The 27,598-nt window shown below is 46.3% G+C and overlaps 2 protein-coding genes and 2 long non-coding RNA genes across 9 annotated transcripts in view; 2 read left to right on the top strand and 2 right to left on the bottom strand.

Moving 5' to 3' along the window:
• Positions 1–30: 30 nt before the first annotated feature.
• Positions 31–3,845, top strand: LOC136627861 (uncharacterized). 3 transcript variants are annotated; one of them, XR_010792830.1, is made up of 4 exons: positions 31–357; positions 427–578; positions 1,471–1,578; positions 3,372–3,845. It is a non-coding gene; the product is annotated as an uncharacterized lncRNA (long non-coding RNA). The 3 variants fall into 3 exon arrangements; XR_010792831.1 differs by having other exon boundaries at positions 33–380; positions 450–578; XR_010792829.1 differs by lacking the exon at positions 31–357 and having other exon boundaries at positions 387–578.
• An 82-nt stretch (positions 3,846–3,927) lies between these two features.
• Positions 3,928–7,756, bottom strand: LOC136627850 (uncharacterized). Of its 3 annotated transcripts, none has more exons than XR_010792826.1 (4): positions 7,446–7,756; positions 7,179–7,376; positions 6,028–6,135; positions 3,928–4,618 (listed from the first exon to the last, which is right to left on the bottom strand). It is a non-coding gene; the product is annotated as an uncharacterized lncRNA (long non-coding RNA). The 3 variants fall into 3 exon arrangements; XR_010792828.1 differs by having other exon boundaries at positions 7,179–7,353; positions 7,446–7,755; XR_010792825.1 differs by having other exon boundaries at positions 7,179–7,307; positions 7,377–7,753.
• ALG3 (ALG3 alpha-1,3- mannosyltransferase) lies at positions 7,738–24,683 on the top strand. The gene is made up of 9 exons (XM_066603260.1): positions 7,738–8,023; positions 10,202–10,301; positions 12,320–12,467; positions 12,778–12,938; positions 15,982–16,102; positions 18,220–18,425; positions 18,513–18,589; positions 24,094–24,238; positions 24,326–24,683. The coding sequence occupies exons 1-9, from the start codon at positions 7,753–7,755 to the stop codon at positions 24,510–24,512; spliced, it is 1,416 nt and encodes a 471-aa protein (XP_066459357.1). The 5' UTR covers positions 7,738–7,752; the 3' UTR covers positions 24,513–24,683.
• Positions 24,684–24,828: 145 nt separating this feature from the next.
• Positions 24,829–27,598, bottom strand: part of VWA5B2 (von Willebrand factor A domain containing 5B2) — a 54,479-nt gene continuing 51,709 nt past the window's right edge. For both annotated transcript variants that reach the window (XM_066603227.1, XM_066603235.1), the window contains exon 22: positions 24,829–25,746. In XM_066603227.1, coding sequence (XP_066459324.1) covers positions 25,138–25,746 — 609 coding nt within the window. In that variant the 3' untranslated portion in view covers positions 24,829–25,137. The remainder of the gene's footprint in view (positions 25,747–27,598) is intronic.

Genomic DNA, 27,598 nt, shown 5'->3' with positions numbered 1-27,598 from the left:
GCATATTACCAAAGGAGGCCTGAGTTCTCCTATGGGGCCGATTCAGCCAATCAGCTGGCTGGAATCGGCACCACGTGACACAGCGGCGTGCCCGCGCATTGCCGTGCACAGGATTGTGCTGCCTGAGTTCTCCTGTGCGGCCGATTCAGCCAACAGCGGCGTGCCCGCGCATTGCCGTGCACAGGATTGTGCTTTGCCCGCGCTTTCACATGTTCAGTGCCTTGCCATGCACTCGTGTGGACACAGGATTGTGCCTTGCCCGCGGTTTACATGCCACTCGTGTGTGGCACAGAGAGTTATTGATTTGGCAGGTATTTTTTGTGCTTTTTGGCAGGTATTTTTTGTGCTTTTTGGCAGGTATTTTTTGTGCTTTTTGGCAGGTATTTTTTGTGCTTTTTGGCAGGTATTTTTTGTGCTTTTTGGCAGGTTTTTTTTGTGCTTTTTGGCAGGTTTTTTTTGTGCTTTTGCCAAAGGTGATTATTTCTTTTGCGCACGTGGATTTGCCAGCGGAAGTTTTACATCTTTTGCGCAAGTGGATTTGCCAGCGGACGTTTTACACAGGACTACTAAAAGCCAAGGTAAGCTGCTGCATCTGCTCATTTAATTGCGCTCTTACTTCCCCTGCGCGCATTGGCGGAGAGGCGGCCAATTCTGCATGCCGCTGCATTGTCCACGAGCGCGATCCCCAGCATGCCGCTGCATTGTCGCCGCGATCCCCAGCATGCCGCTGCATTGTCCACGAGCGCGATCCCCAGCATGCCACTGCATTTTCGCCATGCCGCTGCATTGTCCACGAGCGCGATCCCCAGCATGCCGCTGCATTGTCCACGAGCGCGATCCCCAGCATGCCGCTGCATTGTCGCTGCGATCCCCAGCATGCCGCTGCATTATCGCCATGCCGCTGCATTGTCCACGAGCGCGATCCCCAGCATGCCGCTGCATTGTCGCCGCGATCCCCAGCATGCCGCTGCATTGTCGCCGCGATCCCCAGCATGCCGCTGCATTGTCGCCGCGATCCCCAGCATGCCGCTGCATTGTCGCCGCAATCCCCAGCATGCCGCTGCATTGTCGCCGCAATCCCCAGCATGCCGCTGCATTGTCGCCGCGATCCCCAGCATGCCGCTGCATACATGGTCGCCGCTGCATTGTCCACGAGCGCGATCCCCCAGCATGCCACTGCATTGTCGCCATGCAGCTGCATTGTCCACGAGCGCGATCCCCAGCTTGCCGCTGCATTGTCGCCGCGATCCCCAGCATGCCGCTGCATGCATGGTCGCCGCTGCATTGTCCACGAGCACGATCCCCAGCATGCCGCTGCATTGCTATGTGTGGAGACGCGGTTACCAGAGATTTGTGCGCTGTGCGCTGCTACGTGTGGAGACAACACCCAAGATTTGTGCGCTACGTGTGGTGAGTACGTCACCTGAGATTTGCGTGACGCCACCTGACGCAACCTGTCTTTTTTTGCAGATTTGTGCGCCTTATTGCAAAATAACGTGTGGAGAGGATCCTGACGTTTGGACGCGTTTCGAGAAGAATTTCTCTTCGCTCGGACACCATCTGACATCACTCAGCGAGGTAAGCTGCTGCATCTGCCAAATTTTTCATTGCTTGCATATGCTCATGTGTACATGCATGCGTGCCTGTATGCGTACATGCCTGTATGCGTACATGCATGCATGCCTTATGCGTGCCTGCCTGTATGCCTATGTGCGGGCATGCGTGCCGTATGCGTGCGGGCATGCGTGCCGTATGCGTGCGGGCATGCGTGCATGCCGTATGCGTGCGGGCATGCGTGCATGCCGTATGCGTGCGGGCATGCGTGCATGCCGTATGCGTGCGGGCATGCGTGCATGCCTTATGCGTGCGGGCATGCGTGCATGCCTTATGCGTGCGGACATGCGTGCATGCCTTGCGCGTGCATGCCTTATGCGTGCGGGCATGCATGCCTTATGCGTGCGGGCATGCATGCCTTATGCGTGCGGGCATGCGTGCATGCCTTATGCGTGCGGGCATGCGTGCATGCATTATGCGTGCATGCATGCATTATGCGTGCGGGCATGCGTGCCTTATGCGTGCGGGCATGCGTGCCTTATGCGTGCGGGCATGCGTGCCTTATGCGTGCGGGCATGCGTGCATGCCTTGTGCATGCCCTTGTGCGGGCATGCGTGCATGCCTTGTGCGTACGGGCATGCGTGCCTGCATGCCTTATGCGTGTGGGCATGCGTGCCTTATGCGTGCGGGCATGCGTGCCTTATGCGTGCGGGCATGCGTGCCTTATGCGTGCGGGCATGCGTGCCTTGTGCGGGCATGCGTGCATGCCTTATGCGTTCGGGCATGCGTGCATGCCTTATGCGTGCGGGCATGCGTGCATGCCTTATGCGTGCGGGCATGCGTGCATGCCTTATGCGTGCAGGCATGCGTGCAGGCATGCGTGCATGCCTTGTGCATGCCCTTGTGCGGGCATGCGTGCATGCCTTGTGCGTACGGGCATGCGTGCCTGCATGCCTTATGCGTGCGGGCATGCATGCCTTATGCGTGCATGCCTTATGCGTGCGTGCATGCCTTATGCGCGCATTATGCGTGCATGCCTTATGCGCGCATTATGCGTACACGCATTATGCGTGCGCGCATTATGCGTACGCGCATTATGCGTACGCGCATTATGCGTACGCGCATTATGCGTACGCGCATTATGCGTACGCGCATTATGCGTACGCGCATTATGCGTACGCGCATTATGCGTACGCGCATTATGCGTACACGCATTATGCGTACACGCATGCCTGTATGCGTACACGCATGCCTGTATGCGTACACGCATGCCTGTATGCGTACACGCATGCATGCCTGTATGCCTATGTGCGTGCATGCATGCCTGTATGCGTACACGCATGCATGCCTGTATGCCTATGTGCGTGCATGCATGCCTTATGCGTACACGCACGCGTGCCTGTATGCGTGCATGCCTTATGCGTACACGCACGCGTGCCTGTATGCGTACACGCACGCGTTCCTGTGTGCATGCATGCCTGTATGCGTGCATGTATGTATACATGCATGTATGCTCACCCACTTACTCAGCCACCCCCTCTCTCTCTCTCACACACTTGCTGTGTTAAATTCGTCTTATTGGGCGAAAAAGACATAACATTAGATTTGAGCATTTAATTCCTTTTTTTAAGCAAACGTACAGGTTCCATCCCAATACTGCACCAACCTTCGGAGAAACATACCAATTGTCCAAATACGATGTCTTTATCTATTAAAGTAGGAGTGAAGAAAAGCAGGGACAGTGCAAGAACTAGGAAAACCCACGGAATTAAGCCAATTGCAGGCAGGGTTAATTTTTTTTTTCTTCCTCCTTCTAGGTCAGCTGATACGTTTTGGTCAGAATCTTGCACTGTGGTAACCGTTTCCGGTGCTCGCAACCACAGAGTTGAATCACCAGAGAGCCAGAAGTTCCCAGATGTTGGCTCAGGAGGACGCTTAAAAGCTGGAAATGGCCCATCACCTGCTATGGAACTACATCATCAGGATCTGATGGAGCAGTACGATGAAGATGTCAGGTTGCATGTGATGCTGCTCACTGTCCCTCGTTAGTCGGTTCACAGTTTATACACTAAGCTATTTATCCCCTTAGAGAACAAGCCTGTTTGCGCCTTAGTGACAGACTGAAAACTTGGAACTTTACATGTGTCACTTGACATATCATAAGTCCGTAAAGGTTTTGCATATCCAAGTGACTGTGACATTTTTTTCTTCCCCTTGTTGTACTTCTGTTAGGTAGTAAAAAAGGACTGTTAAAAGTTGTGTATATTTATTAAAATTGTTACTTTGCACAATTTTGAATTTTCATTTTTTCACATTGTCAAATGTCATATATAAAATAAGTGCCAACATTCTGTACAAATCTCTGCGAACATATAGATTTCCATCTGTTCACTTTATTCTGGAAGCACGGTTTAAAACTTTTGTACATTTATTTTTTCCATCTAGGAGACGTACAAATTTAACATTACTTTTCAGAATTTTGAGGAACACTTAGTTTTCCTACACCAATCCAAGTTTGCAAAGGCTGCTAGGTGTCATAATTAAGGATGAGCGAGTATACTCGCTAAGGCACTACTCGTTCAAGTAATGTGCCTTAGACGAGTATCTCCCTGCTCGTCCATAAAGATTCGGGGACCGCTGCGACTGACAGGTGAGTCGCAGGGGAGATAGAGAGAGATCTCCCCTCCGTTCCTCCCCGCTCTCCCTCGCGGCGGCCCCCGAATCTTTAAGGACGAGCAGGGAGATACTCGGCTAAGGCACATTACTTGAACGAGTAGTACCTTAGCAAGTATACTCGCTCATCCTTAATTATGACACCTAGCAGCCTTTGTGACATAGACAAAAGGCCGCTGTGTTTATGGGTCTTTTCTGTTTAATGCATTGCAGTAAAATATTGTGCAGTTTTTCAGGATCCTCCGTCATAATTATTTTTTTTAAAAAGCGTATTAAAAACAAGGGAGTCACTGGGAAAAAAACAGTGCATTAAAAGAAGGGTTTAAAGATTGCTGAACGACGAGGGTCTCTTCACTGTCTGCCAGCCTTCCCGTTCTCAAGGACGTCAGATCTGCAGGAAATGACGAGAAATCAGCAGGTTAACAGTCACATCCCACCAGTATTACTGATTCCTAGATCCGCTCAACCCACTTACAATGACCACTACTCCCCCAACCAGGTCAGAAGAATTATGCATGCATCTATACATACATACATGCATGTGTGCATCTATGCATGCATGTGTGCATCTGCATGCATGTACACGCATGCGTGCATCTATACATAAATGCATGCATACAGGCACGCGTGCATGTCCGCATACAGGCACGCGTGCATGTCCGCATACAGGCACGCGTGCATGTCCGCATACAGGCACGCGTGCATGTCCGCATACAGGCACGCGTGCATGTCCGCATACAGGCACGCGTGCATGTCCGCATACAGGCACGCGTGCATGTCCGCATACAGGCACGCGTGCATGTCCGCATACAGGCACGCACGCATGCCTGTACGCATACAGGCACGCACGCATGCCTGTACGCACAAGGCACGCATGCACGCACATAGGCATACAGCCACGCATGTGTGTACGCATACAGGAATGCGTGTACACAGAGGCATGCGTGTACACATAAGGCATGCGTGTACACATACAGGCATGCGTGTACGCATAATGCGTGCATGTACGCATAATGCGCGCATGTACGCATAATGCATGCACGCACGCATACAGGCATGCATGTACGCATAAGGCATGCACTCACGCATAAGGCACGCACGCACACAGGCATGCATGCACGCACAAGGCATGCACGCACGCACACAGGCATGCATGCAGGCATGCAGGCACGCATGCCCGCACGCACAAGGGCATGCACGCATGCCCGCACGCACAAGGGCATGCACGCCCGCACGCATAAGGCATGCCCGCACGCATAAGGCATGCACGCATGCCCGCACGCATAAGGCATGCACGCATGCCCGCACGCATAAGGCATGCACGCATGCCCGCACGCATAAGGCATGCACGCATGCCCGCACGCATAAGGCACGCATGCCCGCACGCATAAGGCACGCATGCCCGCACGCATAAGGCACGCATGCCCGCACGCATAAGGCACGCATGCCCGCACGCATAAGGCATGCCCGCACGCATAAGGCATGCCCGCACGCATAAGGCATGCCCGCACGCATAAGGCATGCCCGCACGCATAAGGCATGCCCGCACGCATAAGGCATGCACGCATGCCCGCACGCATACGGCACGCATGCCCGCACGCATACGGCACGCATACGGCACGCATGCCCGCACGCATACGGCACGCATGCCCGCACATAGGCATACAGGCACGCACGTACGCATACACGCAGGCACGCATGTACGCATAAGGCATGCATGCATGTACGCATACAGGCACGCATGCATGTACACATGAGCATATGCAAGCAATGAAAAATTTGGCAGATGCAGCAGCTTACCTCGCTGAGTGATGTCAGATGGTGTCCGAGCGAAGCGAAATTCTTCTCGAAACGCGTCCAAACGTCAGGATCCTCTCCACACGTTATTTTGCAATAAGGCGCACAAATCTGCAAAAAAAAGACAGGTTGCGTCAGGTGGCGTCACGCAAATCTCAGGTGACGTACTCACCACACGTAGCGCACAAATCTTGGGTGTTGTCTCCACACGTAGCAGCGCACAGCGCACAAATCTCTGGTAACCGCGTCTCCACACATAGCAATGCAGCGGCATGCTGGGGATCGTGCTCGTGGACAATGCAGCGGCGACCATGCATGCAGCGGCATGCTGGGGATCGCGGCGACAATGCAGCGGCATGCTGGGGATCGCGCTCGTGGACAATGCAGCGGCGACCATGCATGCAGCGGCATGCTGGGGATCGCGGCGACAATGCAGCGGCATGCTGGGGATCGCGCTCGTGGACAATGCAGCGGCGACCATGCATGCAGCGTCATGCTGGGGATCGCGGCGACAATGCAGCGGCATGCTGGGGATCGCGGCGACAATGCAGCGGCATGCTGGGGATCGCGCTCGTGGACAATGCAGCTGCATGGCGACAATGCAGTGGCATGCTGGGGGATCGCGCTCGTGGACAATGCAGCGGCATGCTGGGGATTGCGGCGACAATGCAGCGGCATGCTGGGGATTGCGGCGACAATGCAGCGGCATGCTGGGGATCGCGGCGACAATGCAGCGGCATGCTGGGGATCGCGGCGACAATGCAGCGGCATGCTGGGGATCGCGCTCGTGGACAATGCAGCGGCATGGCGATAATGCAGCGGCATGCTGGGGATCGCAGCGACAATGCAGCGGCATGCTGGGGATCGCGCTCGTGGACAATGCAGCGGCATGCTGGGGATCGCGGCGACAATGCAGCGGCATGCTGGGGATCGCGCTCGTGGACAATGCAGCGGCATGGCGAAAATGCAGTGGCATGCTGGGGATCGCGCTCGTGGACAATGCAGCGGCATGCTGGGGATCGCGGCGACAATGCAGCGGCATGCTGGGGATCGCGCTCGTGGACAATGCAGCGGCATGCAGAATTGGCCGCCTCTCCGCCAATGCGCGCAGGGGAAGTAAGAGCGCAATTAAATGAGCAGATGCAGCAGCTTACCTTGGCTTTTAGTAGTCCTGTGTAAAACGTCCGCTGGCAAATCCACTTGCGCAAAAGATGTAAAACTTCCGCTGGCAAATCCACGTGCGCAAAAGAAATAATCACCTTTGGCAAAAGCACAAAAAAAACCTGCCAAAAAGCACAAAAAAAACCTGCCAAAAAGCACAAAAAATACCTGCCAAAAAGCACAAAAAATACCTGCCAAAAAGCACAAAAAATACCTGCCAAAAAGCACAAAAAATACCTGCCAAAAAGCACAAAAAATACCTGCCAAATCAATAACTCTCTGTGCCACACACGAGTGGCATGTAAACCGCGGGCAAGGCACAATCCTGTGTCCACACGAGTGCATGGCAAGGCACTGAACATGTGAAAGCGCGGGCAAAGCACAATCCTGTGCACGGCAATGCGCGGGCACGCCGCTGTTGGCTGAATCGGCCGCACAGGAGAACTCAGGCAGCACAATCCTGTGCACGGCAATGCGCGGGCACGCCGCTGTGTCACGTGGTGCCGATTCCAGCCAGCTGATTGGCTGAATCGGCCCCATAGGAGAACTCAGGCCTCCTTTGGTAATATGCCACCCGTACTGCACTCCACCGACTCTTGCCGGCCGCTTCCTGTTTCCGGCGGGTCCGGTGCGGCTGTCCCGCTAGAGCTGATGGCACCGGCTGCTCGGAGTAGAGGGGCTGCGGCCGGGGGGCGCTCCAACCCCATAGAGAGAGCGCGGCGGGGATGGGAGAAGCTGGGCCACATCCTGACCGACCCCCGGTACACGGCGCTGCTGGGAGTGTGCCTGTGCCTGGCCGAGCTGGGGGTCTCCCACTGGGTCATCCAGAGAGTGCCGTGTGAGTGGCTGCGGGGGGCGGCGGACTACGTGTGTCTGGGCAGCAAGCACAGTGCAAACCACAGTGAGCCATAGCCGTCTGGGTGCGGGCAGCTGCGGAGCCCGTATGAATCACACTGACCGGCTGGGATATATAGCAGGCTGCCCGGGAATGTATGGACGGCTGGCGACCCTGGTGGTCTACTGTATACACTTATAACATACGTATGGCCGCCAGCTGTCATATACGGCCTGTGTATAGCACGTACAGTTATCGCCGGTCATATACGGCCGTGTGTATAGCATGTACAGTTATCGCCGGTCATATACGGCCGTGTGTATAGCATGTACAGTTATCACCGGTCATATACAGCCGTGTGTATAGCACGTACAGTTATCGCCGGTCATATACGGGCCGTGTGTATAGCATGTACAGTTATCGCCGGTCATATACGGCCGTGTGTATAGCATGTACAGTTATCGCCGGTCATATACGGCCGTGTGTATGGCACGTACAGTTATCGCCGGTCATATACGGCCGTGTGTATAGCACGTACAGTTATCGCCGGTCATATACGGCCGTGTGTATGGCACGTACAGTTATCACCGGTCATATACGGCCGTGTGTATAGCACGTACAGTTATCACCGGTCATATACGGCCGTGTGTATAGCATGTACAGTTATCACCGGTCATATACGGCCGTGTGTATAGCATGTACAGTTATCACCGGTCATATACGGCCGTGTGTATAGCATGTACAGTTATCACCGGTCATATACGGCCGTGTGTATAGCATGTACAGTTATCACCGGTCATATACGGCCGTGTGTATAGCATGTACAGTTATCACCGGTCATATACGGCCGTGTGTATGGCATGTACAGTTATCACCGGTCATATACGGCCGTGTGTATAGCATGTACAGTCGCCATCTGTTTATGGATTACCTCTATTAGGGTCTGTTCTTATCTCACTCTTATCGTGTCTGCTGGTTCCATCAGACTGTACCTTTAAAGGGGTTGTCCCGCGGCAGCAAGTGGGTCTATACACTTCTGTATGGCCATATTAATGCACTTTGTAATATACATCGTGCATTAAATATGAGCCATACAGAAGTTATTCACTTACCCCCTCCGGTGTTGGCGTCCCCGTCTCCATGGCGCCGACCGAAGCCGCCTTCTCCCTGGATTAGACGCGCTTGCGCTGAAGGGGCCCCTCCGGCGTGCTTGCGCCGCACAGGTCTTCTGCGCATGCGCAGACCAGCTGTGCGGCGCAAGCACGCCGGAGCGGGACAGAAGAGGGCAGACTGCGCAAGCGCGTCTAATCCAGGCAGAAGAAGGCTTCGGTTGGCGCCATGGAGACGGGGACGCCAGCACCGGAGGGGGGAAGTGAATAACTTCTGTATGGCTCATATTTAATGCACAATGTAAATTACAAAGTGCATTAATATGGCCATACAGAAGTGTATACCCCCACTTGCTGCCGCGGGACAACCCCTTTAAGTTTCCCAGAAGTAGAGCTGTCAGACAGAACCGTTTACCAACATGGATGAAGCCTGCGGAAATATAGACCAATATTTCTGCTTTTCAACAATTTTCCGTTCATTTCTGGACTAACACGGTGGACTATATTATTTATTTGGCTCAGTGCCAAAAGTAAATGGTAATCTGCCAAAGCGCAGAGCTGTTGTAGTCGCTGGTTCTGTCAAGTGGTTCCATTTTCAGAAATGTAGACGTAAATCCCGATGGAACCGCTGGAAAGAACAGAAACCTAGATGTGAATAGGGCCTTACACGGACAGTCGTCATCCACATGTCATTCTGTCCGGCAGTCCTGAATTTGAGGCGCTGTCCCACAATCCCAGGCGGCAGGAGGCTCCCTCCCCATATCACTTACATGGCCGATAGCAAGTTGCTCCTCAGGTGCAACTTGTGTCATACAGCACAACTGTGCAAGACAGAACACATTGCAAGCCCTATTGTCTGTGAGGGGATCACTGCAGGGCAGTATTAGGGGACACAGGGGGCGTGCCATAAAAATTTGCCATAGGGCACCATTACATTTGTCCCTCCTTTCACTACTCAGAAGTTGGGAGGTTTCATCTATTGTGTACAATCTCTCTATATCACATACCGCTATCTGTCGCCCACCACCCGTTTATGCCACGTAACGTCATGGTCTGTTTGCCCTCTTCACAGACACAGAGATAGACTGGAAGGCCTACATGGATGAGGTGGAAGGAGTGCTGAATGGGACCTATGATTACACCAAGCTGCAGGGGGACACCGGACCGCTGGTGTGAGTATACTGGGGGACACTATTATTATAGATATTTTGGGGGTCTCTAAGGAAATGTGCGCACAAGTAAAATCTGCAGCATCTACCGTACAAGCCAGGCCTGACATGTAACCAGTCCCATCCACACCGTGGGGGAACGTTCGGTGGCATATCAGTTGTTTGTTGCAGATTTTCCACTGTGGGAAACCCACAGCAACTACTGCCCGGGCGGCTGTGCTCTAAAGGTAGTCGTAGTCAGCGGTGCTGGCCAGCCGCTCTGTGAACAGGCACACGGGTAAAGCGGCTAACAGACTGCTTTGATGTCATTTACCTACTGCTCTTTTTAGGGCAGTGTGATCGCCCAGTAGTTGGTAAAAGTACCAGTGAAGCAATGATATGTTTGGCTCCCGTCCCATAATAAGAAGGTAAAAAGTTCAAGGGGTGGTAAAAAAATCGTCTGATTTGTTCCAAACACAGCGCCACCTTTGTCTGTCGGTTGTATCTGGTAGTGCAGCTCAGTTTTCATTCACTTTAATGGAGCTGAGCTGCAATACCACACATAACCTTATGGATAAGGGTGGCGCTGTGTTAGAAAAATATGGCTGCTTTCTTTTAAACTGTAGACAACCCCTGTAAGGCCTGGTTGCACCAAAGTTTTGATCGAAGATCAAGTAGAAAAACGTGGGGTGTAAACGCAATTGCACGTGCCTTAGTGCAACATTGTTGCGCTACAGCAATGCTTTTTTGTACGTTTACCCGTGTGTTTTACTCTTTTTCTGCCCACAGGGCATATTTACTTGTGCGCAGCAAAGAAACACACCAATTGAAATGGCCGATTATTTCATGACGTGTTCTTTTTCCAGCTCACGCATCTCCTTGTGCGTTTGTGTGCCCCCTATTGGCTTTTATTGGAACCTTTGGTGTAGTAAGATAGAGCAGGTTCTATCTTTTTTTGTGTGGTCAGAATGCGCACGCACAATAAATGCATGTGACCAACCCATTGAAATCAATGGGTTCTATTCACTGCGTATTGCACACGCAAATACGTCCGTGTGAAACCGCCTTGGTTCAAGAAGTGTTGGTGCAACACTTTTTCCTTAAAGGGGTTGTCTCGCGGCAAACATCAAAATTTTACATTACCCCATTCCCCCCCCCGGCATAAAATAGCATTTTAAAGCGGTTTTTAAACCGCTTGCTACTCACCGATGTGATGAAAGATGAACTTATAAAATTCTTCTCCCAAGATGGCCGCCGGGATCTTCACCCACGATGCACCGCGGGTCTTCTCCCATGGTGCACCATGGGCTCTGTGCGTTCTATTGCCGATTCCAGCCTCCTGATTGGCTGGAATCGGCACACGTGACAGGGCGGAGCTACGCGATGACGCACAAAAGGGGCGGAGCCAGAACGCCGCTCATGCCCGGACCGTCCAGAAGGGAGAAGACCCTTCTTCGCAAGCGCGTCTAAAAAAGCAAGAAGACCCCGAAATTAGACGGAGCCATGGAGACGGGGACGCCAGCAATGGAGCAGGTAAGTGAATAACTTCTGTATGGCTCATATTTAATGCATGATGTACATTACAAAGTGCATTAATATGGCCATACAGAAGTACTTAACCCCACTTGCTTTCGTGAGACAACCCCTTTAACCCTTTCCGATCCACTGTCTGACCTGTGAAGACATTTTGAATTAAGGCTGTACAGCTCCGATGTTGGTAGACAACCGTCAGGGTTCTCTTACTGTATATTGCAAGCCTCTCTGCTGTCGGAGCCTATCCAACGTGTCACCTCATGCAGTACTGGCTTTAGCCAGCAGATAGCGCTGTTGTATAACGGCAGAAAAAGATTAAGCCCCGTAGGAAAACCAGAATACAAATTGGACTGGAAAGGGTTAAACCAAGTTCAAGAGCTGATTGCAGTTTAACCAAACCTGGATGAACAGTATGGTCTGTGCAACTAGATAGTAGTCAAGCATGAAAGTATTCTCTATATAGTATATATTATATGTGTCTTTGAACTTTTGCTCCTTTTTTCACACAGGTATCCTGCTGGATTCGTGTACATTTTTAGTGCGTTTTATTACTTAACCGAGCATGGGACCAACATCCGACTGGCTCAGTACATCTTCGCTGTGCTCTACCTGCTGACACTGTTTCTTGTGTTTCGCATCTATATTGTCACTAGAAAGGTAAGTAACCCACATCTTCTGTGTATCTAGCCAGTGTGACTAGAGATGTGTATACTGTAAGTCCACAAGTACTTGGACAGTGACATAGATAGCCTCTCTACACCACCAATACAAGTAAAGCAAGCCACCCGCCTAGACTTCAATCAAATCTAGATAGCTATGTTTCAAATTCATTGTGTTGTGCACAGGGGCTAAATCATGGAAATGGTGCCAGTCACAATACTTCTGGACCCAACTGTATATATAGAACTATAAGCTAGAAGAGCTTGCAAAGTGACCGTAGTATCTGTTTGTCATCCGGAATTCCTAGGTACCACCCTATGTGTTCTTCTTCATGTGCTGTGCTTCATATCGTGTGCACTCCATCTTCCTTCTCCGCCTCTTTAATGACCCAGTGGCTATGGTCATTTTATTCCTTGCCATCAACCTGATATTACAGGACCACTGGAGCTGGGGCTGCTTTTTCTACAGGTAATTATGGGAAAGATTTTCTATTGCTCTAATATTAAAATCAAAGTTTGCTACATTAAAGCTCCAGCATACTTGTACAACAGATTTCAAATAGTTAGTAAATTGGCAGAGATCGTGCATTGGTCCAGAGAAGTTGCATCTAATATTGTTTCTGTATTGTAGTTAAAGGGGTTTTGCGAAAACATGAAGTTATCCCCTATCCACAGGATACAGGAAAACTTTTTTTTTTTTTTAACTAGTTTTATTGAAGAATAACACAACCAGTAAATCAAATGTAGCATAAACATGGTATAGAAGTCCTTGTGTACAGAAAATTGTAATTAGTAACATGTAGAAAAATAATCAGCTTAAGACCGGCTTCACTTCGGAATCTGCGTGGAAGACCCACAGCAAATCACATGCATTGAAAGGTATGTTTTGCTTTTTCCTTCACACTATGAATTGCGTATTCCGCGAGCGGAGGAAAAATCGTAGCATGCTGTATTTTGCTGCGGATGGCCTCCATTGAATTCAATGAAAGCCTCCAAATCTCAGCGCATATGTAATTAACATTGCGTATGGGCCACAGGTACCCACCTCATTGCCTAGTGACGGCGTGGAAAATACAAATATTTGAAAAAAATCTATGGTGTACATGACCGACGGCAAGCCGCTGTGGTCATCTGCATTGGCATGCGGGGTAATGCAGGTACGCAGGGTCGCCGGCCAGGGACTCAGCTGGATTCCACTTCGAGATTCTGCATGTGGAATCTGGTCTGCCCTTGTGCAGCCGGCCTTAATATAGGTAAAGGAGAACATTTTCACATCAGGATACCATTTCCTACTAAGTGAATACTACATACAGTGATGCTGAAGAACCAATTCAGCAGAACTTGATTGTAGATTCACATGGGGTTGCAGCAAATTAAGGAGATGGTAATATGCATTTTGTGTGAGGGCTATAGCTGGAGACCTATACCACATTCCCCACACCTTAGGAAATTTGTCCAGACATTTTCTGTTTTTATACACAGTTGTATATGGGAGTATGGTATTAAAGGGGTTCTATCATTAGAAAAAAAATTCTATACTTACCCATTCCTTCCCATGAGTCTTCTCACCGCATCTTCTCCTTGCCGATCTTCTGTTACTCATGTGCAGTCTCTGCAATAGATCGGCATTGCCTGCTAGGCAGTGAACGACACGTCACAAGTGACGTAACCTGCACTGACCTGCCGGAAGAAGAATCCACAGAATGGATTCTCCATAACAAGAAGAAGAGGTCCCTGTCAGCTTGCTCTAAGGTGAGCCGGAGGACTGGAGCAGATCGGGGAGGAGAAGATGCGGTAAGAAGACTGCCTGGGGAGGTAAAAGGTAAGTATTGATTTTTAAAAAAAATGTTTTCTTCTAATGATAGAATCCCTTTAACCCTATTGTGCCATTGAGAAAGTGTCAGGGCACGCTTGTCCATCCATTTCATTACAATAGCCTTACGTGCGAGCAATAGGGCCTCACTAAGAAAGATGTATAACTGAATAAGTAAGCCTGTTGTTTGCCAGTGCTGTATAGGATGCCATGACATGTTCCAATTCTCACTAGTGAACAAGGGGGTGAGCTCTTTCCACTTGTCTTCCACACTCAGATGTATACAAGCAATTTTGGACTAAATATGATCAGTGTACAATACAGAAATTAGACCCTTAGGCCCTTTTGTGCGCAAGCCCCCTATCAATGGGTACGAAGAAATGGATGAACGCAGCTCTACAAAATGTGAACTTGGCTTATGTCCTATTTGTGAGAATCTGTAAAAACCCTAGCTAGGGATTTGATGTGTCTGTTGTAATTGTTCAAAAAAGACAAAGATTCCATTCACAAATAAATGCTCCAAGGAGGTGACCCCCATATCTAATTCAAAATTAAGAAGTTGTGGAAGGCCTCTATTACCCTACAAGGGAGTTTCCTTATACCTGGTCACTTGTCTACCCATTTTCCACACCCGAGCGGCCAGTCTTATGTATAGGTAGTAATTGCCTAGCATAAAGATCACAGCTCTCCAACATCGCCTAAAGGAACGTCTCCGACAAAGAGTAAAGCAGGTGGTGCTTGGCTTTTGGTAGAGGACTCTCTTAGAGCCAGTGTCGTAAATATCTTAAGTGACCTGCCACTTAGTAAGGTGGAGTATGGCCACAACCGCAATATCTTTAGGACGTTGCAGGGTTTCTTACCATAGTTTGGCATGCACTGTTCCCTGTACAGAAATGTTGGGATTACATTCATTTTAATGAGATTACTTCTCTGTGCAACTGGCAGAGGTAAGGAACTCCACACTTCAAATTTACTAGAGTAATGGGGTAACATTTAGGTCAAAGCTCACCCAAGTACTCCACGCTGGAAGTGATACCAAGATGGCATATCTGCGTACTCTCCTATAGACCATCCTCTCACCTGCTGAGGCATAAAGATGAGCTTCTGCCAGTTTATATACAAACCAGAAAAATGTCCAAACTTATCGATAAGAGAGAGGGCATATAGAAGGGATTTACCTGGGTCAGATAGGATTAGAATCATATCAACCTCATATATCCAATGCTTTTTTCAATAGGCCATATGTTAATACCCAGATTATTGGGATCCTGTCGGACAGCCAGGGCAAGGGGCTCAGTGGCTACTGCAAATAGGAAGGGCAAAAGTGGGCAACCCTGTCACGTCCGACTGCTCAGAGGAAAAGATGTAGAGAGCAGTCCATTTACCTAGACATTGACAAAAGGCGTATTATATATAATATATATTCACCTGAAAAATGAGTTTCCAAACTCTTAAAAGTTTTGTTCTTTTTTTTTTCAGTGCTATGAGCCTCATGTTTTGTTCACGGCTTCCCACAATGTTGGATTTTACACATTTTTTTCCGATTTATGATTTGCTGACCTGCTATCATTACAGATAAATAAAAGCTGCAAATTAATTGATTTACAACGCATTAATATGGGGGGAAGGCATAAATCCATAGCTGGTGTGTAAACGTATACAGAGATTTATCTAGTAACTACATCCTATTTGTCTACAGTTTGGCTGTATCTGTCAAAATGAACATTCTGCTGTTGGCTCCTGGCCTTCTGTACCTCCTTCTGTGCCGATTTGGACTTCTGCGGACTATACCAAAGCTCTGTATCTGTGCATTACTTCAGGTAAGTGTCCCATTGATGTGGTACTAATTCTTATATTTACATATTTACAAATCAACTTGTAAAAGGAAAGTCATTCAAACAGTCAGTAAAAACCTGATAAAGTTGAGTACTAATACTATTCTTATCTTGTACTTCTTTTGAGCCATGTCTTTTTGTTCTCCAGTCGTATTCATTGTGGATAATTGTGCTGATTTCTTGTAAGTTCTGTTACTGATCTCCCCCAATGCACGGCTCTAGTATCAGGAATCCAGCAGAATCATGAAGTTAGTGCTCAGTTTGAGCAGAGAATACAAGATCCTTCCAATGATATGCACCACTTTATGTAGATTTTAACTGTCAGATGTTTTAAGGCTCTACTTGCACCGTGTGTAGAGCGTCTATTTGACATGGACATTAAAAAATACTCCTGACGTTTACCGTCAACAGATCCCTCCAACTTATTCCAGGGTGCATTGGGTTGTTCTTTTCTATACAGAAAAAGGATTACAGACACATGCCAGCCAGGTAGAAGCCAAAGGACTCAAAAACATTGTGTGAATAGACCCCAAATACATAGTCAACATTACTGGCAACCTCGATTTATTTAGTATAAATAGCCAATATATAATCAGAATATTTTAGTAGCATGTCCAAATACATTCAGCAAAGTTTACCTGTCGTCATACATGCAGTCATTTCTAAGAAGAAATAACAAACAAATGTAGCATATGACATGGACCGGATTAAAGCACCTTTCCAAATACTTGGTTGCACAACTTTAATGTAATAATTCTAGCCTCCAAAGATTTTCTGTAGCCATGTGTGAGAGTCTTGCACCCGTCTCCTGGTAGTGTCTTCCCATGCAGTTCTCTCATGTTCTTGAATACCTGCAGGGTCCCTTTTCTCAATAGTAAATTTACTCAGGATAGGTGATCAATAGTTTATGGCTGGGGGGACACCACTTGGGATTCTCCGATGATCAGCGGATCCCAGGCCCACTGTCGGTGCCCAAGCCAGCCACACTTCTATTGAAATAAACAGGAGCTGACGCATCCTATTTTAGGGGAATTTAAGGCATATGCTTCAGCTGTATCTGGGCTAGTGGTTTGAAACCATATGAGCAATTTAAAGAGACTCTGTCCCCGTCTTGTTGCACACCTCCCTGAGGGCAGCACAAGGTAGGGACGGTCACACTGATGACAATGATATCTATGTGTATCTGTGCAGTAGTATTTCAGAAACTTGCATTTTATCAGTAGCAGTAAATGCATAGATGACTACTTGCAGAAGTCCTGGATATTCATAAACTGCAGGCCAGCTACACCTACCCCACCCTCCAGCCAATGATTGACCAATCTCTGCTTATTACTGTGCATAGAGAGCTGCCACTCATTGGCTGGAGGGCAGGATGGGTGTTGCTAGGCTGAAGCTTATGAATATATAGGACTAGTCCAATGTCTGGCGGCTGGTAATAAAATGTAAAATTTCCCCAAACTACTGCACAAATCTGTACAGCAGACTTATTGCTTTGTCAGGCATTACCTTATGCTTCCCTCAGTTAGGACTGCAAAATATGTTTTTTGTCCTTAACGTAAAGTCTTTCTTGTCTTGTTCATTGGGGTACACAACTTGGGACCATGGGTATAGCTACTGCCATTAGAAGGCGGAGACTAAACAAAAAAAGTGTTAGCTCCAGCTGTACCCCTCCTGCAGGCGCCGAGCTAGCCAATTTTGTATGCAAGTAGGAGGAGCATCTAGTAGTATAGAAACTGGTTAAACAGTAAATTGAGAACAGTAAAGCTTAATGTAGCAGAGTTCAGAACCGTGTTCAACTCCAGGGAGAATGCTTCAACAAGGATTTGAACATGGACACTAAGCAAAAACTGGCTGGCTTGGTGCCTGCAGGAGGGATATAGCTGGTATGAGGAGCTAACACTTTTTTGCCTATTGTCCACCTCCTAGTAATACGATCCTAAGCTGTGTCCACCAAAGCAATGGACAAGAAAAGATGGTAACAGAGTCTCTTTAAGCCTGAGAGACTATATATACAGGATGGATGGATAGAGACTGCTATAATCTGTTTCCTTTCATATACATGCCACTTACTTTGTCCATTCTGCCACAATGTGATACCATAGGTTATTTTGGCCCTACCATTTCTGATGGAAAATCCTGCTGGCTACCTCCTGCGATCCTTTGATTTTGGTAGACAGTTCCTATTCCAGTGGACTGTAAATTGGCGCTTCCTTCCAGAACACGTCTTTCAGCATCGGGCTTTCCACTTAGCGTTACTATCTGCTCACCTTGTTGGGCTACTGTTGTTTTGTTTCTACCGATGGCACAGGTAGGTATCTGCTAAGAAGTATGTTGGTGGCAATATGTTAAGAAGATGACCTGTGAGTTTAATTCAATTTGTTTCTATTTGATACAGGTCCGGACAGAGCATTCTTACACTTTTGAAGGATCCAGCACAGAGGAAGCCCCAGTCACGAAGACTAACAGCAAATAGTATCCTTACCACTAAATGAAGCAAGTGTTTCCAGTGGCATACAATACAAGCACCAATCTATTAAGTGGGGATGCCAGGCAGGACTTCCCTAGGTAGACGTTTGTGTCTCATGTTCTTCAAGGCAAACTGACACTTAAACCGCTCTTACACCTGTCACTTTTTACCACGATTTGCGCAGCGTTCCAAGCGCCACGCTAATCGTAGTACAATGTTCCAATTGATTTTTATGGGGCCTCGACAGACCTGTGCTCAAACGTGGCATTTCTAACACCGTGATTTTCTGGCGCGGTCTGTCTAATTTCCCGCTCCCTGATGACAGATGGGGTATGAAGAAAAGAGAGGCACAGCTCTGTTCTCCATATCCCGCTCGGAGCGCTCAGCTTTATAACAGCCAGGCGATGCAAGCGGGAAATGGGTGGATGCGGAAGACAAGCAGGGCCACGCCGCTTGTCTTCTGCATCCTCTGCTCGTAGTGCAAGAAAAACGTTTAAACGGATCACCTTGCGCTTAAAATAACACAACGATTATCGCTCAAGCGATGTTTTTTGGTTTTGTTTTTTTTTAGCAATAATCGTTGTCTCTCTTTTCTCTCCTAAATATGCTTATCAGTGAATTAGAAACACAGTAAATTGATAGCAGAAAAGGACCATATGGCCCATCTATTCTGCCATTATATCATCTCCTTTTTATTTTTTGCTTAGGATAGATATATGCTTTGCTTGAATTCAGATCCCCATATGAAATCTAGAATCTTATCCCCTCTGGTTGATGATATAACAAGCGGCTGTAGAGCTGCTTAATTGCATCTATCAGATTCCTGATCTTGCTTGTATGTACTGGGGATATTCCAATCACCATCAGGCCTGTTAGTCACCCATTGTTACAATATCTTCCTTTATTGCCATTTAAATAATTTAATCAACCAACAGGTTATCCTAATTCTCAGTTTGCCCCAGAAGCCTGTATAGAACACCAATTCCACCTGCAGTCCTCTTTAGTTTGTATGCCAACTCTGAGAGTTTCTAGCTTTTTATGTGTATTTTAAATCGCCATGATTTCTTTTACCTGACGTAACTAGCTACTCCGCACCCCCTACCCGTCTACAGTCTTTCTGTACAACTTGTATCCAGTTAGGTTATTTCTCAGTCTTTACAATCCTTGAACCATGCCTCTGTTATGGCAAGCGGGTCTAAATTATCCCTGAATGTAATTAAGCCATTAGCTCAGAGCTTGTTTCTTATGCTTCAGGCATTTCTACAAACTGTGTGAAGAACATTTTGATTTATTTTTAGCAGCTACATCAATTCCATTTCCGATGTTAACTACCATGCTTTTGGAGTCACCAACACACCACATCATTCTTTTTGGCAAGGGAAAGAAACTTTCATAGATTAAATTTCTGTCCTCTTCCTCTAGGTTAAATATCTGTCACAAAAATTCTAAATTTCTCACCCAGCACTTCTACCTTTCTATGAAGAATACAAATGATCCCTCTTGTACAACTCCTTCCACCATCATGACTTAAAGATCCAAACCTTCAGCTTACCACCACGGTTATAGCCGCACATTGTAATCAGATAAACAAGGCACAGAGACTCGAAAAACTTTTTAAAATGCCATTGGACCCGCTGTCTTGTAAAGCTCCTGGCTACAATTCTGGAATTCTTTTTGTGTGAAAACGAAACTTTCAGACAAATCATTTGTTCCAAGATGCACCACAAGATCAACTTCACTATGTCTACTTGTACCCTTGACAATGCTTACAATAGGTCTCTTATTTCTGACTGTGGCGCCTGGAAAGCAGCTTGCCTCTTCCAGCACATCCAAACTCTGTCCTAAATCAACACCTCTAATGGTTGAAACGCCAACAAGAACATATCTGCTCTTAGGCTACGTTTACATCTACGTTAAAAACTCAGACGCAAATGTGGCACAAAATGCAGGTAAAAAAAGTCCTACATAAAATGCCAGACAGCGAAACTGAGACCAAACTGACAGCCTTAGACTGAGTGCCCACGGACGGATTATTGCTGTGGAAAACACAGTCAGACACCCATCGCTATCACCAACCGTAGACCTGCTGTGTAAAACGATTTTTCTGCTCGTGGGGGAGAATTGTAGCATGTTCTAATTTGTGTGGAAAAATGCACGGATGGCTTCTATTGCAGTCAATGGAAGGCGTCTGTCCTGCAATACTCTGCGCGGTGGGCACAGCGAAAGTATCGTGAGAATTCGCATCATACCCCAGCGCTGCCCTGTACATGCTCGCCGGCAAACACTTTCGCTGCTGATTCGGAGAGGTGAGAATGGGTTCTGGGGGGCGCTGGGTCTGATTTCGCTGCGAGATTTCGCAGAGGGGATCTGACCCGGCTGTGGGCATGAGCCCTTATAGTCAGTGAGGTCCGTTTGCCACATTCGGCCATAACTATGTAGGAAAATGGAACACCCAAATGCAGATGTGAACGTAGTCTTACTGTTTATTCAACTGCATTGGACTGATTTGTGACAGTTTATCTCATGCAGAACAGCCTTTGCTAGCCACATTATCTTGCACATAAAAAACCCTATCTGTTTCTTTGCTGTGGTCATAAATTAGCTAATACAGGCTGAGAAGTCATTGGTCCAGCTAAATATCTCCTATTGAGACTTGGTCTGCAGTTTTTATATACTGTGATAAGTAGAAGCTGCAAAAGACAAACCGTACAAAATGTTGAATTAAACCCTATTGTAAAAATGATAGACCATAATGCATGCATTTAAAGACTCTATTATGCTGGATGACTTGGGCACATAAGTGCCTGACAGCCGATCAAGTGACTAGGCTCTCGTGCCTTACACAGGAGCAATAGTCAAAAGTGAATGGAGGCGGAGCGGGCCGGAGATTGTTCTGGTCTGTCCGCCTTCATTCACTGTAAACGGGCAGTCACTCAAACATTGCGCGATTCCTGTCTACACTGAGTGAGAAGCCGCTTGGTCATTGTTCCTTTTTAGTAAGCTGAAAAGGTACAACTAGCAAGAACTGAGCAACTTCTCACTCAGTGCTCCCATAGAATCATAGAATTGTAGAGTTGGAAGGGATCTCCAGGGTCATCTGGTCCAACCCCCTGCTCAGTTCAGGATTCACTAAATCAGGGTTCCCCAACTCCAGTCCTCAGGGACCGCCAATAGGTCATGTTTTCAGGATTTCCTCAGTGTTGCACAGGTGATGTAATTATTGTCAGTGCCGCAGACATTGCCACAGGTGTTGTTACCATAGGATATCCTGAAAACATGACCTGTTGGTGGTCCCTGAGGACTGGAGTTGGGGGTCCCCTGCACTAAATCATCCCAGACAGATGTCTTTCCAACCTCTGTTTAAGATTTCCATTGAAGGCGAACTCGCCACCTCCTGTGGTAACCTGTTCCACTCATTGATCACCCTCACTGTCAGAAAGTTTTTTCTAATATCTAATTTGTGTCTCCTTCCTTTCAGTTTCATCCCATTGCTTCTAGTCTTTCCTTGTGCAAATGAGAATAGGGCTGATCCCTCTGCACTGTGACAGCCCTTCAGATATTGGTAGACAGCTATTAGGTCTCCTCTCAGCCTTCTTTCTTGCAAGCTAAACATTCCCAGATTCTTTAACCGTTCTTCATAGGACATGATTTGCAGACCACTCAGCATCTTGGTAACTCTTCTCTGAACTTGCTCCAGTTTGGCTATGTTTTTTTAAGTGTGGTGCTCAGAACTGGACACAGTATTTCAGATGAGGTCTGACTAAAGGAAGAGTAGAGGAGGTTAATGACCTCACATGATCTAGACTATGCTTCTCTTAATACATCCCAGAATTGTGTTTGCTTTTTTGGCTGCTGCATCCCATTGTTGACTCATGTTCAGTCTATGATCTATTAGTAGACCCAAGTCTTTTTCACATTTGCTGCTACTTAGCCCAATTTCTCCCGTTCTGGTTCTTTTTTTTCATTTATCTTGGACAGATGTAGGACTTTGCATCTTTCCTTGTTAAATACCATTCTCTTAGTCACCACCCACTGTTCAAGCTTTTATAAAAAAAAATTTGAATATGCTCTTCTCCAGTGTTAGCTATCCCTCCTAGCTTTGTGATGTCAGCAAATTTGATCAATTTCCCATCCATTTATAAAAATGTTGAACACTGGGCCTAGGACAGAGCCTTGTAGTACCCCACTTGATACATTCTTCTACTTGGATGTTCAGCCATTTATGACCACTGAGTATGATCACTCAGCCAGTTGTGAATCCACCTAAAAGTATAGTATGAGATACTTTGTCAAATGCTTTACTAAGGTCAAAATATACTATATCCACCCAGTCGGTAATTCTGTCATAGAAGGAAATTAGATTGGTTTGTTACAAACAAGTCATAACCAATGCTGGCTCTGGTTAATTATTCCATTCTCATTCAAGTACTTGCATACATACTGTTTAATAATTTATGTAAATAAGGAAGATGGAACAATACCTCTGCAGCACCACCTACTGGATGGTAGCATTCCTTCAAATCAATGTACAACTCATTAAACAAGTCTTAAATAATGATTGGGAATAGTTTCCCATTTCAAAAAAGAAAGGTAATAAGTAGAAAGTCACAGCTTATCACCTATTGTGAATGGTGAGTCCGGTGTTATCTATATATAGCTGTGAAGACTGATTTAGACACAACGAGAATCGCTCAAAAGAATCTGAGCGATTCTCTGTCTAAATGCACTGACATTGCGCAGTTTTTGTGCACGAGTCGTTGATCGCTGAATTCTAGTTTTCTTGAATTGAGCGATCAGCTGTTATAAGCCAACAGCACTGATAAGATTCTCTGTGCCTGTGTCCGGCTGTGAATTCAACTTTTGAGCGATCATCTGTCAGTGTAAATGGGGTATTACCTTTAAGTGTGATCTGGCCTGTGATGTTAGTGAGATGACTGCTGCAAAGCTTTATCTACAGAACAGGTACTATTAGACCATTATTAGGCTCTGTGGTCAGTGTGAAAAAAGTTGGGAATTAGGACTTGTGTATATATATTAGTGACCGAAGATTATTTAAAAAAAAAACAAATAACTTTTACACAAAACAGTGATTTTATATAATAGGTCATTTTCTGATGACACATTCCCTTTATTATATGCATCTGTCACAGAAACCTTAGAATATAGTAATTTAAAAACATATCAGAAAATTATATCAATACTGAGTTATTATTATTGTGGCACTTCATTGGTTTGTAGAAAAAGGATGGGGAGAATCATTTTAGTGAAGCATCCTATTAAGAATTTGTTATAGGGTGCGTTCATACGTTGCTGATTTGCTGCAAATTTTGGTGCCGATCTACAGCAGATTTCACCATTTTAGTTCAGTTCAAACTGATGAGGTGCTGCAGACCCGCACCAAAATCCGTGACAAAATCTGCAACAAATCAGCCTTGTTTGAATGCAACCTTAAGCCATTTTGAAATACCAAATTGTCAACTAAAACCTGCACAAACCTTGACTCTATCAGAGATTATTTTTGTCTTGTTCTCTAGTAACTTCTTGGGCGTTACATTCAGTCGCTCCCTACATTACCAGTTCTATGTCTGGTACTTTCACACATTGCCGTATCTGTTGTGGTGCACCGATACCAACGTCCTGCCAGGCCTTGCCAAGTATGCATTCAGAACACAGTTCAATAGCAGGTGGTGTTTCTTGTGACAAGTCTCCCATAATAGGCGTCTTTTTTTTTTTCTTTACAGAATTCTTATCTTGGGTCTCATTGAGCTGTCATGGAACACCTTTCCTTCAACTGCCGTAAGCTCAGGTGCCCTCCATTTGTGTCATGCGGCCATTCTACTCCACCTATGGTTTGGTGTTCCACCAGATGAGAAGTCCTCCAAAGAGAATATAGCGACCTCCAGGACTCCTCTTCAGAAGAAGGACTAATCCTTTCATGGTCATTTATAAGAGACATACAATCGTATTTACAGCTAGAGAGTCTGTAGATTGCAAAGCGTACTATGGCTGGGCTGTGTTGGATTTTTCTCCGATAGTGCTCGGAGAGAGACGTGTTGTCTTTATACACTTTTTTTTAAAGTAATAAATATGGAAAATCTGGCCTCTTTTTTTTTTTTAAGCTCAAAAGTACCTTGCTATATATAAACAAAGACCATTAATTGCATTCTATTATAATTTATCATGTAAGTCCTCGTGTTGTCAGTGTAACGCTAGGGCTACATGCCAACTTTTGGTCTTGACAGGGGTTGTACAACCAAAGATCGTTGTGTAGCCCTGTGATCTCACTTAAACAGTGAGGGCAGTAGGATCGTTATGAGAGTCGCAGTTCACAAAAAAAATCCATCGAAGTTGGCTTTTCTTTAAACTCGCGGTCAATACAACCTGAGACTTGTACCATGGCCCACTGAACTCAATGTGAGTGTGAGATTAAAGGTGACAGTGATCTTTGGTTGTGTGACCTCTGTCATGGCCAAAAGTCACAGTGAAGCCCTAGCCTTAGGCAGTAGACAGCTTTGGTCATTGCCTTTATGTTTAAGATGCCAAGATGGTCACCTTAAACATCACCTGGCTTGTAGCACAGCATATTTAAATTGAGGTTTTCATCCCAGTGACGGAGAAGTAAAAAAAGCTGTCGGGCAGCCCCCTTCAATGCAAGTAACTGCAGACCATCAGGAAGTGTCTGTTGTCGTAGCCAACCCTCTGCCTTTGCTGCTAGTAGCTCCCATTCTGTAAAGAAGGTAGCGCAACGATGCTCAAGCCACGCTAATGCTACGGCGGTTGCCCAAGAACATCCCTCCAGATCTGTATCTAACTCATTGCCAGTCTCTGAAGGACATGGAGAAGTGTCGCATGGATCGGTCTCTGACCCTCGTCCACTGTCTGCTTGGTGGCAAAGAGCTTCAGGGCAAGATGTGGCATAGATTGGCAGAGAAGGGGAATCCTTTGTCATTGGAACTTGGGGCTGGGATCCTCCTTTACAAGTTTGTGCTCCTCCTCTGATAAGGTCTGTATGTTCTAATGGACAAGGCTCAGATACTGGACTGAGGCTTCCCTGATGAGAAGTGAATGGTGAAGCGCGGAGTAAACGCTGAAGCGAGATTTGTACAACGCTGGAGAAGCAGCTGTTCAAGTTGAAAAATCCCTCTGGGGACTGCAAGCTAATCTAAAGAAGAAATAAAGGGTAATAGGGTAAATAACATTAAATAAACGAGGGCATGTTCAAATACAAGATGAATTTTAGGCCGTAGTTACAGGGGCTGTTTTATCATGTGAGTTATGTGCATTGCAAAACAAAACGTACACAAAAATAGAACCCCATTATTTGCAATGGCTTTATTTACAGGGACAATTTTGTTTTTTTTCCCTTTTCTCAGTATGTCTTATCTTTTTGGCAATATCGCCAATTCACCATAGGAGTTTAAAAAAAAAAAAAATTGTACTCTTATGCAGATGCGAGTATAAGTTGGTTTTTATTTTTCCTATTGAAATAAGGTGAGTTTTATGCACAGCAAAATCCCATATGCTGTAATGCATATTTCTTGCAAAACGCATCAGACTTGCAGGAAAAATTACATGATATGAGTCTAAGTTTCTTTGATCAATATCATGCTTGCCTGTGTAAATAAAGCCCAAGGCCCCCTGCACACGGGCGGAGATTCCGTGGCAGGATTTCCTGCAGACTTTGCGCCTGTGCAATCCTATGCAGGCAGCCACAATTTGACCATGTGAAAACTTGTGCGGTAAACAAATAGCGGCAGGTCTGGCTCTGCACTGTGCATGTGCAGCTGTGCACCAGAATCCATTGATTTCAATTAACGAGCTCACATGAGCGTATTTGTTTCACACTATGTTCGATTGTATAAAAAAACATACGCTACACGACCTATTTTGGTTCGTATTATGCACAGCAACAGGGCATAGAATTAAATGGGCCGTGCAAATAAGCAGGAAATCTGTATTTAATGCTTTTTTTTGCGCAGCATATAAATGGGGCCATCTGCTTTCTTTCTGTTTTCCTGCCTGTTTGGGGAGCAGGAAAGGGATATTTCTAGGCCAAATGGCTCAGTCTTATAACTGAACCAAATGGACCTTATTCACTATACTGGGGTCAATTTGTGTTCTGCTCAGCTACCTTTTAGCTGCACGAATGATACTTTGCATCCGATATTTTGTGCCAGAGGTTCCAACGCAGATGTGAAACCACCCTTATTCATCCGCCATTGGAAATTATGTTTACTAAATTTACAAACCTTCAGGTGTTTGCAGAAAACAAACAAGAACATTTTAAATAGCTGAACACAATAAGGCGAGTGGTTTCTCCAAATTCAACACAAAATTCTGCATTTAGGCTGCTCTCACACAGGAGTCTGTAAAAACGCCATGGTTTTAAACACGTTCGACAACTTTCTTAAACACACCCCATCATTGCAATGGGGGGTGAGGTGCGTTAAAAAAAAAAAATCACTAAAACAACGTAAAACTGAGCAGACAGCGTTTGAAAGGCCATGCTGTCTTGTGGATGCCCCAGCTACAGTGAAAAAAGATGCAATTAAAAGAATAAAAAAATAAGAATCTAAATGACCCCCAGAGATCTTATATGACATCGGGGGGGAAGGGGGGCTATAGATGTGTAAAAAAGTTACAAAAATAATTATTAAAATTACAAAATAAAAATATTTAAATTAAAAAAAAAAAAGACACCATCCAAAACAGTTGCAGACACCCTGCAATCCAAAACTAAACTTATTATATATCAAAACGTCTAAAACAATGAGGAACCCATTCCCAGACTTTTTTATTGTAAATACACAAAATTAAAAACTAAAATCAACAAAAAAACTTTTTTAGCTTTTTACTCCTGATAAAACTAAAAATGAAAAAAGTCGATTAAAAAAAAAGAAAAAAGTATGAAAAAATATATGTCACTGAAAGAAAAAACACACAACATACATAATTTTGGTAGCTGAATGAAAAAAAAATAGGGCAGTAAAACCACCACATAGGTAAAATCCCTA

This window comes from Eleutherodactylus coqui, chromosome 1 (genome assembly GCF_035609145.1).
Source record: "Eleutherodactylus coqui strain aEleCoq1 chromosome 1, aEleCoq1.hap1, whole genome shotgun sequence".
NCBI lineage: Eukaryota > Metazoa > Chordata > Amphibia > Anura > Eleutherodactylidae > Eleutherodactylus > Eleutherodactylus coqui.
Note: the sequence above shows the minus strand (reverse complement) of the source record. Positions and strands in the feature narration are given on the sequence as shown.